General features: G+C 39.2%; 1 protein-coding gene across 1 annotated transcript; it reads left to right on the forward strand.

The window, feature by feature from the left end:
* The first annotated feature begins 9,544 nt into the window (after window positions 1-9,544).
* Window positions 9,545-10,472, forward strand: LOC137738256 (ethylene-responsive transcription factor ERF019-like). The gene has a single exon (XM_068477919.1). It carries the CDS (start codon window positions 9,634-9,636, stop codon window positions 10,168-10,170), a length of 537 nt encoding a protein of 178 aa, XP_068334020.1. The 5' UTR covers window positions 9,545-9,633; the 3' UTR covers window positions 10,171-10,472.
* The last annotated feature ends 4,628 nt before the right edge of the window (window positions 10,473-15,100 follow it).

A 15,100-nucleotide genomic window follows, 5' to 3' on the forward strand; every position in this document is an offset into this window, starting at 1 on the left:
GTACTAAGTGGCACATTATATGTTATTTTAACTAAGGGCTTTGGTGGTAATGGTTTAATTTTAGTCAATGCTTGTTAAAATGATCAAAATTAAATATTAACAATATAACTATTGTATGAACACACTAGAAATTAAAAATTAATATTATATTGATCATATATCGATGACATACTAAAAAGTGATAATTTCACAAGTATTTCAGAGAGCAAATATTTAGTATTTAATTATTGAGTAAAGGTTCAACGGTCAAAAATTTCGATGCAAGATTCTCTCAAAACATACTAAAAATACGTTGTTTAAGCTAAACCGTTATCTTTTGGAATTTCCCTAGTCAAAATTCGACTTCTCCCCGTATTAAATGCCGACAATTTTCAATGAATGCAATATTCAAATTGGTAGGGTTTGTTAGTGAAGGGAGAAGAACACGAGGTATGAGGGACAGCCGGTAAAGGCAAGACTTTCACCAGTATCAATCACTTCATGTCAAAATATGGTTGACATGCATTACGCACGACGTGATGTCATGAAGGAAGTCAACAAAGAAAAGTTTCTCTCCTCACTTATATTATAATACTTAATATATCATGTCATATTTTTAGTACATTAGAGAATTTCTCATTTCGTTATTAAGCAATCAGAAGAAAATAAATTACACCATGTCATTATTTAAAGATTAAAACCTTATTATTTACTTCTAAGTAAAATAGTTAGTTGTTAGAAAACAAGACGAGATTTAAATCAACACCTTGATGTATTGATATAATTATTTTTTGTTACTGCAATAAAGCAGCATTTAAGAAAAAAAGGATGACATTCCTTAAAAATAGTCATGTGTACGAATAACAAGGATCAATTTCAACTTTAAATAATGAGGACTCATATTTTCCTGTGCAGAGTCCAGAAGTACATGTGGATTTAAAACATGGTTTATAAAATTGATATTATAGTAAAGATGCATCAATGTGGTCAAAGGGATTCGTACAAAATTGGAAAGATCCAATTTGGAAGTGGTATGTTTGTAGGAGAAAGGGAAACAAGCTAGAAGCAAAACATATTTGAATTTCTACGTTGTGGGCTGGCTTTTTTTTTTTATTTTTATTTTTTTTTATTTTTATTTCTTTTTTTAACAAAACAATGGTATTAATTGTCTAAATTATTAACTATTAAGGGGAACGAAAATCAATTGGATCTAACCTACATTAGAGTGTACAAGTATCATTATTTTTCGTCACTGAATAAAACGCTATCTGCTTCAACGTTGTGTGCTTCACATGCTAGCATGATTGTGCTTTTTGGGTAATCTTCGGCTTCCACGTACAATCCTTTAATACATAAGATATTTTTTACATTAGGAAGTGGGAGAGTGGACTAACTTGCTAAGCCTCACAATAGAGTAGCCATAATAATTTGGTTCAAATTTTTTTAACCTAAGAGCTCTCACCTCAGACCTAATATCTTCTCTTTTTAGTTACAGAGTGATCAAATGTGTGTGACAAACAGACGCACTCTAGGGAAAGTCTTATCAAGATGAGCTTTTTTTCTCTGTTCAGTGAAAGCCCCTCCACCGTGAGAGCCATCGAGGAGCCCCTATCACCAAAATCTGTAGGAGCTTTTAAGGTGGTGCTTTCAAGTCCATCTAACCACATATTTCCTCTAATAATTTCAGATCCCCTTTTTCAAAATTCCTAAACCTCCGATCCCTCTGTGTGCACATTTACTCCAAATCCCTAACACCTTTCAAGTCAATCCCTCATTCCCGCTCAGATCTTAAGCATGAAGGGTCTTGTCTGCAAGGATGGTAGGTAGAAAACGGGTCAAAACCCCACTTATCAAAGATAAATGAGAAGGAGATCCTAGAGGTGCTAGCATATCTGGAATCTATGGCAAAATGAATAAACATAAATACCTTTAACCAGACTATGGCAAAGGGATGAGACATAAATACCTCCAACCACTCATGTTGTCAGTTGTAAAGGTGAACTACTCAACTACCATAAGATCGGGCATTAATGGTAAGTTATGTTTCAGATCCGAATTCAATAGAATTACACAACCTCCTTTTATCTTTGTGGTCCTTCTGTACTAACGACTGGATCCAAAAAGTTGAGAGGTGCGAAGGAGAGAGGACAAAAAACAGAGTGGTAATCGTGGTAGAGCCTCCATTGTCTACCTTTCATACACGTCTGTTCAAGCTGTCCGTGTAGCAACTCATACCCAGAGACAAATGGTAGGTGCAGAGATAGAGGAATTGGTGGTCCACTTAGAGAGGACTATAGATTTGTTAAATGGAGTAAGAGGTCAAGCTAATGGGCACAACGTTGGTTAACAAAACCCTTAACAAATGGGGGGTTATGAATATTCTTAGATCCTATTGGAAGGAGATAGGGGAGATAGAAGTAAAGTGGGTCAGGGACAACACCTTTATTATCACTGCACAAGATGAAAGTACTACTGCAAAAATTCTAAATCAGGTCCCGTGGGTAGTCATGAAACATAATTTTTATGTTAAAAGATGGCCACATGAGCTAGCACTGGAGGAAGTTAAGAAGAAAGTAGTGTCTTTTTGGGTACAAATTAGGGGTGTCCCGCTATACCTCAACTCGGAAGAAAATTTTAGGCATCTGGCAACAAAAAATGGGGAGTTTTAGGAGCTTGAAGATCCAGCAAAAGATCGAGGATTCCTAACGGTTAAGGTATCTGTCAACACCTCGAACCCTCTAATCACTGGTGTTGCCTTCCAAGAGATAATAATAACGATACCTAGATAAAGTTTCGATACGAAAGATTACAAGACTTATGTTATCGATGTGGTAGAATTGGACACTTCAACAACAAGTGCTCATTTGAACCCATGAAAGGGGTATGGCAGGGTACGGGGAGTGGACAAGAGCAGCACCAATTCGAGATTTTGTAGAATCCCCAGGACCTCTGGCTATTACCTTGGGGGAACGAAGGTGTGCTGGAGCAGCAAGAACAAGCTCTAGGCTTCCCAGTCAGCGACGTATGGAGGACATTCACGGGAATGAAAGTATGGAACATGTCAATGACACTAGGGGCCACAACCCAATGGTACTGACTCATGATAGAGGAAAATGAACAAAAAAGTGGCATAGATTCCAGAAAAGAAGTGAGGGATTAAATTTCAACCCAAACCGGTGGATTATGGAAAGAAGTAGGCCTCAGCTAAACTAGCGCTTTATTATGGGCTATGGGCTCGTGGAGCTGCAATGGGAGCAAGTAAAAAATCTTATGGTCACGATTGAGGAAATTCAGGATGAGACTTATAATTAAACTGAGGGTGTGGTTGCTGAGCCTCATACTCAAAATCAAATTCAGCAGATAAAGCGGAGCACAGAGATAAGTATGGAGGGGATTTACAAGGAGAGTTTTAGGGTTTCTCAGAAGGAGGCAAATGGAAACAATTCTAAAAGGGGGCTGGAAACCAAGCAGCAGGAGATGGTACACTCCCTACATAAAAAAGCAAAACATGAGGAAGATAGAAGGAGCACAAATGAGAGAAAGGAGAAAGCTACATAAAAAACTGAGGAATGAACATAAGGGAGATATGCCTGATGATGGAAATAGGGATCTATGCAGAGGAGGAATTGCAGGAAGTCCCAATGGAGCATCAAGACATATGGGACTATATGAGAAGATCTCTGCGGGGGAGAAACAAACCTTGTTGGCAAGGAAAACAAGAAACTCATCTCGAGGTAGTAGAAGCTGGCATTTCAACAAGCGCACGGTCACTATGATACACCTTTTTTGGAATTGTCGTGGTTTTGGGTCGGACATGGTAGTTCAAGCCCTACATGGGCTAATCAGGAAACATAGGCCCTTTATGATATTTATGTCGGAAACCAGAATGAGAAATCATAGAATTGAAGCTGTTAGGCGATGTATGGGTTATTCTAATGGGTTTAAGGCTGCTCCGGTAGGGAAAGAGGGTGGTTTGAGTTTCTGGTGGGATGACTCGCTGAAAGTGGAAGTTATGGAATCCTCGAAACATTTTATTGATGCTAGGTGCGGCTATGTTGATTCCCAATGCGTGTTTCGATTCACAGAAGTATACATAACTTCTTACTAGGCTGAAAAGGCTGATTTTTGGAGGGGATGATTCTGAATTTTAGCCCGGATAACATCCCATGGATATGTGAAGGTGACTTTCATGAATTTTTATGGGATTGCGAGAAATTGAGAGGTGTGGAAGTTAGATATAATCGACCCCTTTAGGATTTCATGAGTAAGCTAGAGGTTATGGATTTGGATTTTAACGGTCCAAAATTCACTTGGAGAGGGATGAGAAATGGCTAATTGGTGGAGGCTCGGCTTGATCATGTTTTAATTAATAGGCATTGGCAGATGCTCTGGCCCAATACAACAGTCATTCACGGTATTATTTTGGGGTCCGACCACTGCCTTGTTTTAGTTCAATGTGGGCCAAATGCTGGGAGAGGGAAAAAAACTATTTCGCTTTGAGGCTTTCTGGTATAAAGAAGTAGAATGTCGTGAGATTGTGAAATGTTGTTGGGTAAATCGGCGTGATGAAATTAGTTTCGAGCGCTAGAATATAAAGGTAAATGATTACCGCTCTAAGTTAATAAGGTGGAGTATAGGCAAATTTAAGCAACGGGGTCGGCAAATTGAGGAGATGATGAAACAACTAGGGACTCTTCAAGAAGATTGGGAGGCAATTCTTAGAAAATTGATGCACTATAAAAAATAAAAAAAAAGTGGACTGTCTATGGAGTTAAAAGGAAAGTTTTTGGCAACATATATCTACAGTAAAATGGCTCAAGGATGGGGACGCTAACACTACATTCTTCCATCAATCTACTCTACACAGGCAAAGGAGAAATAAAGTGGTCTCGTTAAAGGATGGTAGTGGGGAGTGGGTGGACAATCCAAGTTAGGTCCGAGGCATTATTGACAACTATTTCATCGATATCTTCACTTCGATGGGGCAGTGGGACTGTGGATCTATCCTTGATCGCATCATCCCAAAAGTTACTGATGAGATGAAAGAATCCCTTACCACCCTGGTTTCAGTTGAAGAGAGAAAATATGCGGCATTCCAGATGGGGGTTTAAAGGCCCCAGGACCCGATGGTTTCTAGGGAATTTTCTACCACTCTTATTGGGATATCATTGTGAAGGATGTGAATGATTTAATTGGAGACCTAATGAATGGTATTCAAAACCCTAACCAGGTCCATGCTACACAAGTAGTGTTGATTCCCAAAGTGCAAAATCCTAAAACTGTTTCGCAATTCCGCCCCATTAGCTTATGCAATTATTCATACAAGGTCATCTTGAAGGTTATGGTAAACCGTCTCAAACCACTATTGACGGCCTTGATCTCCTCTACTCAAAATGCATTTGTGGCCGGAAGACAAAATAAAGATAATATCGGTATCGTGCATGAGATTTTTCATTTCCTCAAAATGAGAAAGACAAAATGCAAGTTAGAGCTTGGAATTAAGTTGGATATGTATAAGGCATATGATAGAGTGGAGTGGGATTTTTTATTGGCGGTGATGGAAAAGTTGGGTTTTGACAATAGATGGAGAAATCTCATTATGGGATGTATTTCATCGGTGAACTTTGCCATTCTCCTCAATGGACAGCCTAGCTGCAAATTTCCTGCATCGCGGGGTCTTTGCCAGGGGGATCCACTATCCCCATACTTATTCCTATTGGTTAGTGAAGTCTTATCACTTCTTATCCAACATGCCAGTGACTGGAAGTGGGTTGACATGCTTATCTTCTTGAAAGCTGAGAAGGAAAATTGCAAACACTTAGTCCAGTTAATTGATGCATATTGCTCGGCTTCGGACAACAAGTTAACTTGTAGAAATCAAGTGTTTTCTTCGGGGGAAACGTTTCAGTGGTATTGTTGGAAGAGTTAACTGGCATTCTTGGCATGGACACGGTTGAGGACCCTAGTTTGTATATGGGAGTTCCTGTTATTTGGGGCCAATCAAAGAAAAGTGGACTGGGGAGATTCTTGGGAAAAATTCAAGGGTGGAAGCAATCTACCTTATCACAAGCCGGGTGAGAGGTGTTGATAAATGCAGTGGTGCAAGTAATTCCTACATACCTGATGAATCTATTTAAATTCCCCATGAGTCTATGCAATGAGTTAGATGCTATGATCTCAAACTTTTGGTGGGGGTAAAAAGGAGGGGAAAAACGCATTCACTGGGTTTCGAAGGAAAAATTAGGTCGATCAAAAGCTAATGGAGGACTTCGTTTCAGAAGCTTTGTGGATTTCAACGATGCCTTATTGGCTAAGCAATGTTGGAGGTTGATCAATGAATCGAATTCCATGTGGGCTTTGGTGCTAAAAGCTCGCTACTTCCCTAACTGCTCATTCCTTGATGCTAAGCAGGGTGGGAGAGCTTATTGGGCTTGGTCTACCCTACTTGCCAGAAGAGATATCCTTCTTGGGGGAACATATTGACAGATCATGAATGGTATCAAGGTTCGGGTGTGGGTTGATAGATGGATCCCCTCCTTTCCCTCGAGTCGGCTTTCTCCGATGGGCACGATGTAGGTCACCCGTAATACAAGGGTTGACTCTTTGATCTGCCCTGCAAACAAGGAGGGAGATGTTGATTTTTTGAAACCATTTATCTAGGTTGAGGAATTTGATGCGATTTTGGAGACTCATATTGGGGATCCATTGCTCCGGGTCAGGCTGGTGTGGCTTTTTGATAAAAAAAAGAATCTTTTTCAGTCAAATCTGGATACCACTAGGCCCACCCAAGGAACCCACCTCAAGGGAACATATGGTCTTCATCATCTGCTTTCATCACCAATTCTCATTGGAAAATGGTGTGGAAATTAGAGACTACCCCTAAAATTCGATGCTTTATGTGGAAAGCTCTTCATTCGGCTATTGCTACAATGGCGAATTTGTTTAAATGAAGATCCTCTCCATCACCTTCATGTCCTCCATGCAATTTGCATGAGGAATTGGTTGAACACCTTTTCCTTCTATGTCCTTGGGTGGAGTTGGTTTGGTTTGGTGGAGTTTTAAACTCCAAGATAAACTGTGAGGACATAACTACATGGGCTAATTGGTTTCTTGCCATCTCTGGTTCCGTTAATGGATCAAAACATGATTTGAGAAAAAAGATGTCCTATGTTGCCTTTACGTGTTGGCAAATTTGGAAAGCCATATGCGACGCTTTCTTCAACAATTAACCGATCAACCTAAGACAGGTAATAGCAGCAATATCCACCATGGTTAAAGCCTTCATCGAGGCTTCATGCCCATTGGTCATAAGTTTTCTACCTTGCAATCTTGCTACTGATGCTACGATCCATTGGACCCCACCTTGCCCGGAGGTCATAAAAATCAACGTGGATGCTAGTTGGGTGGCGATTATGAAATCAGATTTTGCAAGTGTGGTGGCGCAGGACTCGAAGGGTAAATTCTTGGCTGTATGCAGATATAACGTTAAGGCCACAAGTGCTGCTATGGCAGAGGAGTTGGCAATCCTCTATGGATGCGAGTTAGGTAACTCTCGGGGTTGGAGTTCAGTTATCATTGAGTCTAACTCGTCGGAATTAATTTCTTGCCCTAGGAATACTCTAACTATGGGCAGTTGGGAAGCTTTTCCCGTTATGGTGAAGAGTAATAGATGAGGGGAATCTTTCCAAGACTGTCATTGGTCTTGGATCCCAAGATCAGCCAATATGGTAGCTAACTACTTAGTGTTGCGGCGTTGTAGGGAAATGTGCGATTTCATCTGGGTTAATCGATCTCTATCTTCCCTAGTTCATGTCCTCTGTAATGATGGGCTTCCTTGCCCTCCCTAGGTCCTTATTTGGTAGTGTAAAGGGTGACGTTTTTAGCATTAGATGCGGCGTTGAGGAATCATGTACCCCCTTACACTACTCGGTGTTTTATGCTTTAAATTGGCTGTTTGCCTCCTTGTAGGCTTTCTCTGTATCTTTTTGGCATCTTTGCCCTGGTAATGAAGTATCCAGTTCACCAAAAAAAAAAAAAAAAAAAAGACTTTTTTATACAAATAATATCATGAGAAAGAACAAAACATAACTAACAAAGCTACAAATTTTTAGGTTTTTATTATAATTTTTTTAATAAAACGAAATCATCACTTACAAGAATTGAATTCAAAATTTCTCATTTCAAGTGCAGAAAGACTATGATACTAAGAGAAATGCTAAAGTAGACTTTTTCAAAGTGAGACTCTTATGGACTCTTCGACACTTTATATTTTTTGCACAACGTTTTATAATGTTATTCCGAAAATTATGCCAAAAACATGATGTGGCAAAGAATCATAGAAAATCTCACTTTTAAAAATTTCCATATCATTTCCTATGATACTAAATGACGAGTGAATATTTAAAGTCAATACACGAATGAAAAATAAATAGTGAATGTTCTTGGGAAGGGTGCCATCAACACATTAAAAATTGCCAAAAAAAAAAAAAAAAAAAAAAACCACCTTAAAAATTGATTTCATGTAACTCCAACAAAGTACTAACATCAAACTCCACCTATAGCTATAATTATGGTACGATGAAAACAGTCTGGTCAATCTTCTTAGCTTGTAAAGGTTTGTCCGTGCGCAATTGCCCCTTCCGTTACGTTTTATCTAAAAGACCGACGTTGGCCGTGGACTAATGACATCATGGCTTAGGTAATATGCATTGACATCCCAAGGTCTTTTCTAGTTTTCTGACCTGTCTTAATCTCTGCCTCTAAACTCCATTGTTTGTTCTTGTTCCCGACGTGTTTCCCATCTTAAATCCCAACCTGGGCTTTAATGCTTTCACCTTAATCAACCTCGTGTTTTTACTGTAGAAAATAACACCTATTTCTTCTATTTTTAACATGCACATGTTGCACGTCATTTAATTTGTATTGTTCAAGTGTTAAATTTGGAAATTTATGATACTGGTGTAAGTGTGTTGAAAATATAAATTCACCATTATGGAAATAAGGATTTTAATGCTGATCATATTATTAATTGTTTTATGTAGAAAAATTATTTTTTTTCATGATATCAGAGTATGTTATCTTCTGTGCTTCTTGTTATTTTTGGTTGATTTATTCAGGTTTTATAAGTAAATGAAAAAAGAAAAAGAATTGACTAACTTTCCGTACATGAAATCCTTGCCTTGTTTCCTAAGGGATCATAGGAATTAACGAACACGGACCGTTGATAAAAAATCATGCGACCATAATTTTTTATTTATTTATATTTTTCACCCATGATGCTTTACTTTCAAAATATAAAAAATATTTAATTGGAACCATACGATTTTTTATCAATGGTTCGGGTTCATTGACCGTAGGATTCAAATCCCGTCCATGTCGCTGGTAGTTTATATAATTGGATTTGGGTGGTGAAATCCCCTCTTGCTTTGACCTACGAAAATTTTGACCTTGGCTTCCTCCCACTAGGGTCTACCCAATAAATTATTGCACCTCTGAGTCTGACCTTCCCACTTGTTCGACCTATTTAAACGCTTCTTCCTATTTGCCTTTTTCATTCACAGAATCTGAGTGGCAACGTTTCCCATTTCTTCCTTTACTAGCTAATTACTATTACATACATAAGTGTGTGTGTATATCATCATCCTCATCATCATCATGAGTTACAGTTCGGAAGAAAGCGGGAGTCCATGCAGCACAGCAAACAGAAAACTCAAGGGGGTGCGCCAACGGAAATGGGGCAAGTGGGTGTCCGAAATCCGTGTTCCGGGGACCCAAGACCGGCTTTGGTTAGGCTCCTTCTCCACGGCAGAGGCGGCAGCGGTGGCTCGAGACGTTGCGTATTATTGCTTGCGTCGACCTTCCACGTTAGAAGGCCTTAACTTCCCGTTGGAGTTACCGCCTTGTGCGAGGGATGATATGTCGCCCAGGTCGGTGCAGAAGGCAGCCTCGGATGCTGGCATGGCAGTTGATGCTCAGCTGATTGCCAACAGGTCGCAGCCGCCGCAGCCAGCTGGAACGGGAAGCAATGAGGTTGAGACGACTGAGTTTTGGGAAGATGGTTATGTGGGAGAGAGTCCTACTTCTACTTCTACTTCTAGGGGCAGTTGGGGAGGAGGACATGGATTTGTCAACGGCGGTGATCATCAAGGGGGTTTGAGCATTTCCATTGACGATTATGATCTCCAAATCTAATTAGTGTCAATCTCTGTCAAATTTATATGGTTTTTATTACAGCATTAATTTACATTAAGAAAATTAAGGGAGATAATTTGAATTTGAGACGCAATGCAATTGAGGAGGAAGGACCTAACTAGCAGGCCCATTCACCTTTTGTAGTCAACTTATATGGTTTTGGTCTAGGTATGTTTTAGCAATGTCAGCATATATTTGTAACTAAAATTATGCACGTGTCTGTATATAGGGGTAGATTTTGTTGAATATATATGCAGCAGTCTATCACACTCATCTAAGAATCTTATTTGGAGTCAACCCAACAGGATCATCTTCGGATTCTTTTGGTGAGAATCCTACATATCCGTGAATTATGTCCGTTCATCGTATATCGTGTGATCAGTTTTTGTTGGTACTATTTGTGTTTAGTTTTCAATAAAAGTATTTAAAATAATTTCTAACTGCACGATGTACGATAAACGATCATGATTCATGGATCCCTGAGATCCTTACAAAGAGAATCCCGACTCAGAGTCAACTGGTTATGATAAAGGTGAACTAATGTGTTGTAAATACAATTCATTTGGAGTTTGCATACGTGTAAAATCTACATCCTATAAATACTCAAAACTGCTCCAACACGATCAGGATTTGGTGCAACAGGTGAACAACCAACCCTCCAAGATAGATGGAAGTTGGCTACTATTAGGGGTGGGCACGGTTCAGTTCAGTACAGTTTTGAGTGAAACCGCAATTGAAACCATAACTTTTTGCGGTGCGGTTTAGTGCGGGTTTGAAGCCAAAATCAAAATGAAACCAAACCATTTGGTTCAGTTTGGTGCGATTTCAAACATTTTCGGTTCGATTTTTGAGAAAAAATATACAACGCATAAGACGGTCTCATTTTCCACAATACATTAATTAATAAACTTGTAGATTGTGTTCGAGCAATTGTCATTATCAAACAATTCCAAAAACAGCAAGGGTGAAGGGTCTAATCTTACCGAAAACTAGGGGCTTATTTCATCCAATCACAATGCAATTTTCAATGTCTACATACTTTAATTCTTTAAATGTTTAGTATAACTTGCAAATATTTCTTGTTCCATGTCATATAAAAGGCTGAGTACATCTTTCAATAACATAGTATTTCTTTTTCCATCTTTCAAAATCTGGAGATCAAAATAATAGTGACTATGACATGGATTTTTTATTTTTTTTTAGCCTAGTGTTGAACAACGATGGTTTATTCAAAACGAAAGAAGCACCAAAGGTAAAAAATTAGGAAATGGATGACATTCTAATGTGGTTGAGTCCATACTAAATGTATGGAGTCTAACAAACAACCAATTAAAACATGACATCAAATTGAGGTGCGGTTTCGGTTTTGGTATAGTTTTCAAAAGCCAAAACCGAAACCAAAGTGCTTCCTACATTGCAGTTCGGTTTTAAAACCGCAAAACCAAACCATTCAGTGCGGTCCAATTTGGTTTGTGTTTTGGTTTCAATTTTTGATTTCAAGTGCCCATCCCTAGCTACCGTTGCATCCAAATAAATGAATTTCCTGCTCACAAAGAAAGTGCTCTACGTTCTGGGTCTATCACCATTGGAATATAAAGGTCTCTGTGTGAGTAGAAGAGTTCTTTTGACAACCACGATGGCTTCGAGAGGTAAGTCGACATCGCATTATGATTTTTTTTTTTTTTTTTGGTCAAACAATAGATTTTGTCAAATTGGATGTTAGATTAGTCACTAGCGGGATTTGAACCCAAGCCGTCATGCAAGGGCTCAACACATTTCCACCACTGTGGTAAATGACCACTTGCATCACATTGTGATGTAGGGTAAAATGTTAATTCTTAGGTTAGTTCCAACAACTCACTGTAAGACTCTAAGAATGCGTCTGTTGCACCGAATTATCTCGGATTAGACTAGTTTCAAGGATTAAGCTGAACTGGCTTAGATTATACTAAGTTGGACTAACTTAGTGAAACGTTTGGTACAGTGTTAGACTAAGAAACTCGATGATAACAAATTCTTCGCCTCCCATATTCCTTCAAGCACACTGGGTGGCTCACCCACCACTAGGTTCACAAGATCTCGTCAATCATGCGAAGCCGACAAGTCCGAGGTCGAGTTTGAAGAGCAATGAAGCAAATGGCTAGAGCTGGACGGACGACGGTAAGAGCGGGATCTCCCTCAGTTCGAAATTCTAGGTCGGGGTGAGGAGAGAGGGAGATAGTGGTGGTGGGCTGGTGGTGTGATTTCCCTGGAGTTGGCAAGTTATGGTGTGATGGTGGTTGTTGATGTTCAAGATAACAAAGAGCAGAGAAAGGATGAGATGGAGCAGACGAGGTCTTGCCAATCCCATGGGTGTCTCGCTAAGAACTCCTAGCGAAGTAGTTTGTCCATGCGAGTTCCCTTTAGTCTCATTAAACATAGTCCCACTACGGAACAAGCACGCCAGTGTAGTCTAGTGACACTTAGTGGGGGCAAACAACGCCCCCTAAGGGTGCGTTTGTTATGTGTCACTTCAGAAATCGTATCCCAACATATTTGAAGAGAAGTATTGAAGAGATTAGAGGCAGTGGATATAAAGCATCTTGAAGACATTGGGGGCGTTTACAATTGAATTGATCACTTCCGAAAGGTGTTTAGTTGTGGCTCTATCAACAACTTTTTCCAGCCTTCTCCATACCCTTATTTGAACCATGTCTCGATGTTGACCGTAGCTATCTTGCACAACAGCTACAAACAAATTAATCACACATCTTGAAGAGATTGGAGTGTTTGCAATTGAATCGCGACAGATGGTTGGATTCCATTCAAGAGATTGGAGCGGTGGTTGGTGTTTTTTAGAAGCAGACAAAGTAACAATTTTCGAAATATGGAGCAGAGAATAACTTTTGTGTTAATGGAATGAAATAAAATGATATATCAAAAGGAGTAATTCCATTAACACAAAAGCTATTCTCTATGCATTTTATGTCAACTATTTTTGTGTTAAGTCCTTGCACAACGACGTCGGTGGCTAGTCTAACAAAATCTATCGTTTGACAAAAAAAAAAAAAAAATTGTAAAAGTGAATAAAAAAATAGAAAAGTATTTTAATTTGCAGCTTTAATCAAGCATTGCACCAAACACTTTACTATTCTTATCATGCTTAGTCCAAGTCAAGTCAGTCCAATGTCATCACTAGAGTTAGTTCAGCTCGAAATAATCTAGTACAACAAACGTACACTAATTCTATGCCCAAGAAATGGAAACAGACTGGTAACAATACCACTTTGACCTCCCAAAAAAGGAGTCACGTTGCATTATTATACTTTATGATATTGAAAAAAACATAAATTGGATTTGAGACCTCACGTACAAGGTGTGAATACAAAATCTAATTGAGCTACAATCTAAGAAAGGAAAATATGGTAAACCGCGATTTTTTATTTTTTGATACAAAAGATAAAAAGGAAACGAAAAACAAATTCAAAATCTCGTGTGCAGTGCGTGAATTCACCTAACCAATTGAATTTACAAATAATGAACAAATGACGGTTCACATACTTTGAATTCAACGATCCTCCATGGGAAAAAGGCAAGTCTCCTATGATGATTTCGAGCCCAATTAACACTTCATCAACATATTTTATTATGAATTTCTAAACCATGTTTTGGTGCTGCAAATTGAACGTAGATATTAGATCCAACAGCAACCCCAGAACAATGGAGCAATTTTCTATGTAACCGGTGACACTATATGACAACTATTTAACGAACGGACGATGTACTATTTAAATTCATTACAATCACAGGCTAGAGTGGAGAAGCACATGTTTGGAACGATGTTTGGCCGGAACATAGCTTCAAGATTGTTTCTCGATCTGCTGATTTACTTCAACATCCAGCTCCCGAGTTCGGAGGATCAGTTGCTGGAAATCTCTTCAGCTTTTATGGAAATCTCGTCAAGTCTAGGCAGAGGGTGCATGACCACAGCGTGCTTCTGCATCACCTCTAACACACGACTATCCACAATGTACTTGCCTCGAGCTTCTTCATAGAGGTCAATTCTCTCTCCAAATCGTTCACGCTGAATGCGAGTTTGATACACAACATCACACTTAGAAGCAACTTCCATTAAGTCCGCACTTTCTTCCCACTGAATGTTCCTTGACGTCAAATAATCTTTTATATCATTCTGGAACAGGAAATATAAAAAAGATGAGACTCCAATATCTTAGATTCCTCGCAGTCCCCACACTTCCTGAATTACTAAGGTTTATATAAATCAAAAAAAGGAAAATGCGCAAAATAATGCAACTACGATTTTGGACCTTACCTTCATCTTTACTGTTGTGCAAATGAAGCAGCAGCTTCTTCTTCCTTTTGGGCTCTCTGCAACTCTCCTTGATCTCTGCAGAAAAATGAGCTCTTTTTCTCTCTTTCTACCACACAACCGAATGGAGGGAAGAAAGCAACCAAACCCTCCATTATGAAGGAGCCAAAACTCATGGGTGGTGAAGAGGACAAAAAATCTTTTCCCATTTTTCCTCCCCAAAACAAGGAAAGGTGTTTCCCACCTTTGGTTTGTTTAATCTAAAGTATGGCCACTTGGCCACTTATTCAACAATCTCCACCTTGGCCAAGTTCCGAAAAACGCCATGATAAGCCAAACAACACAATTAACACACAACATCACTCCCAATCACTAGCAAGAGAACAACTCATGCCGAGCCAAATGCTCCAAAACTCCTACTGCTCAACGCCTTCTTTATATAGGCAAAATGTGAGCCAAGTTCAAGCAATGAACAAACTTGGCTACACCAACAACCTTAGTCAACATATCAGCGGGGTTGTCTTTAGTTGGAATCTTCTGGAAAATGATTTCTCCTTCACCAACAACTTCACGAACAAAGTGATAACGCACATCTATGTGCTTGGTCCTCGCATGATGAAC

The sequence above is a fragment of the Pyrus communis genome, chromosome 1, assembly GCF_963583255.1.
Source record: "Pyrus communis chromosome 1, drPyrComm1.1, whole genome shotgun sequence".
In the NCBI taxonomy this organism is placed as follows: Eukaryota; Viridiplantae; Streptophyta; class Magnoliopsida; order Rosales; family Rosaceae; genus Pyrus; species Pyrus communis.

Excerpts from the sequence above, each read along its gene's own strand:
- LOC137738256 (XM_068477919.1), top strand. The coding sequence starts at position 9,634 with ATGAGTTACAGTTCGGAAGAAAGCGGGAGTCCATGCAGCACAGCAAAC.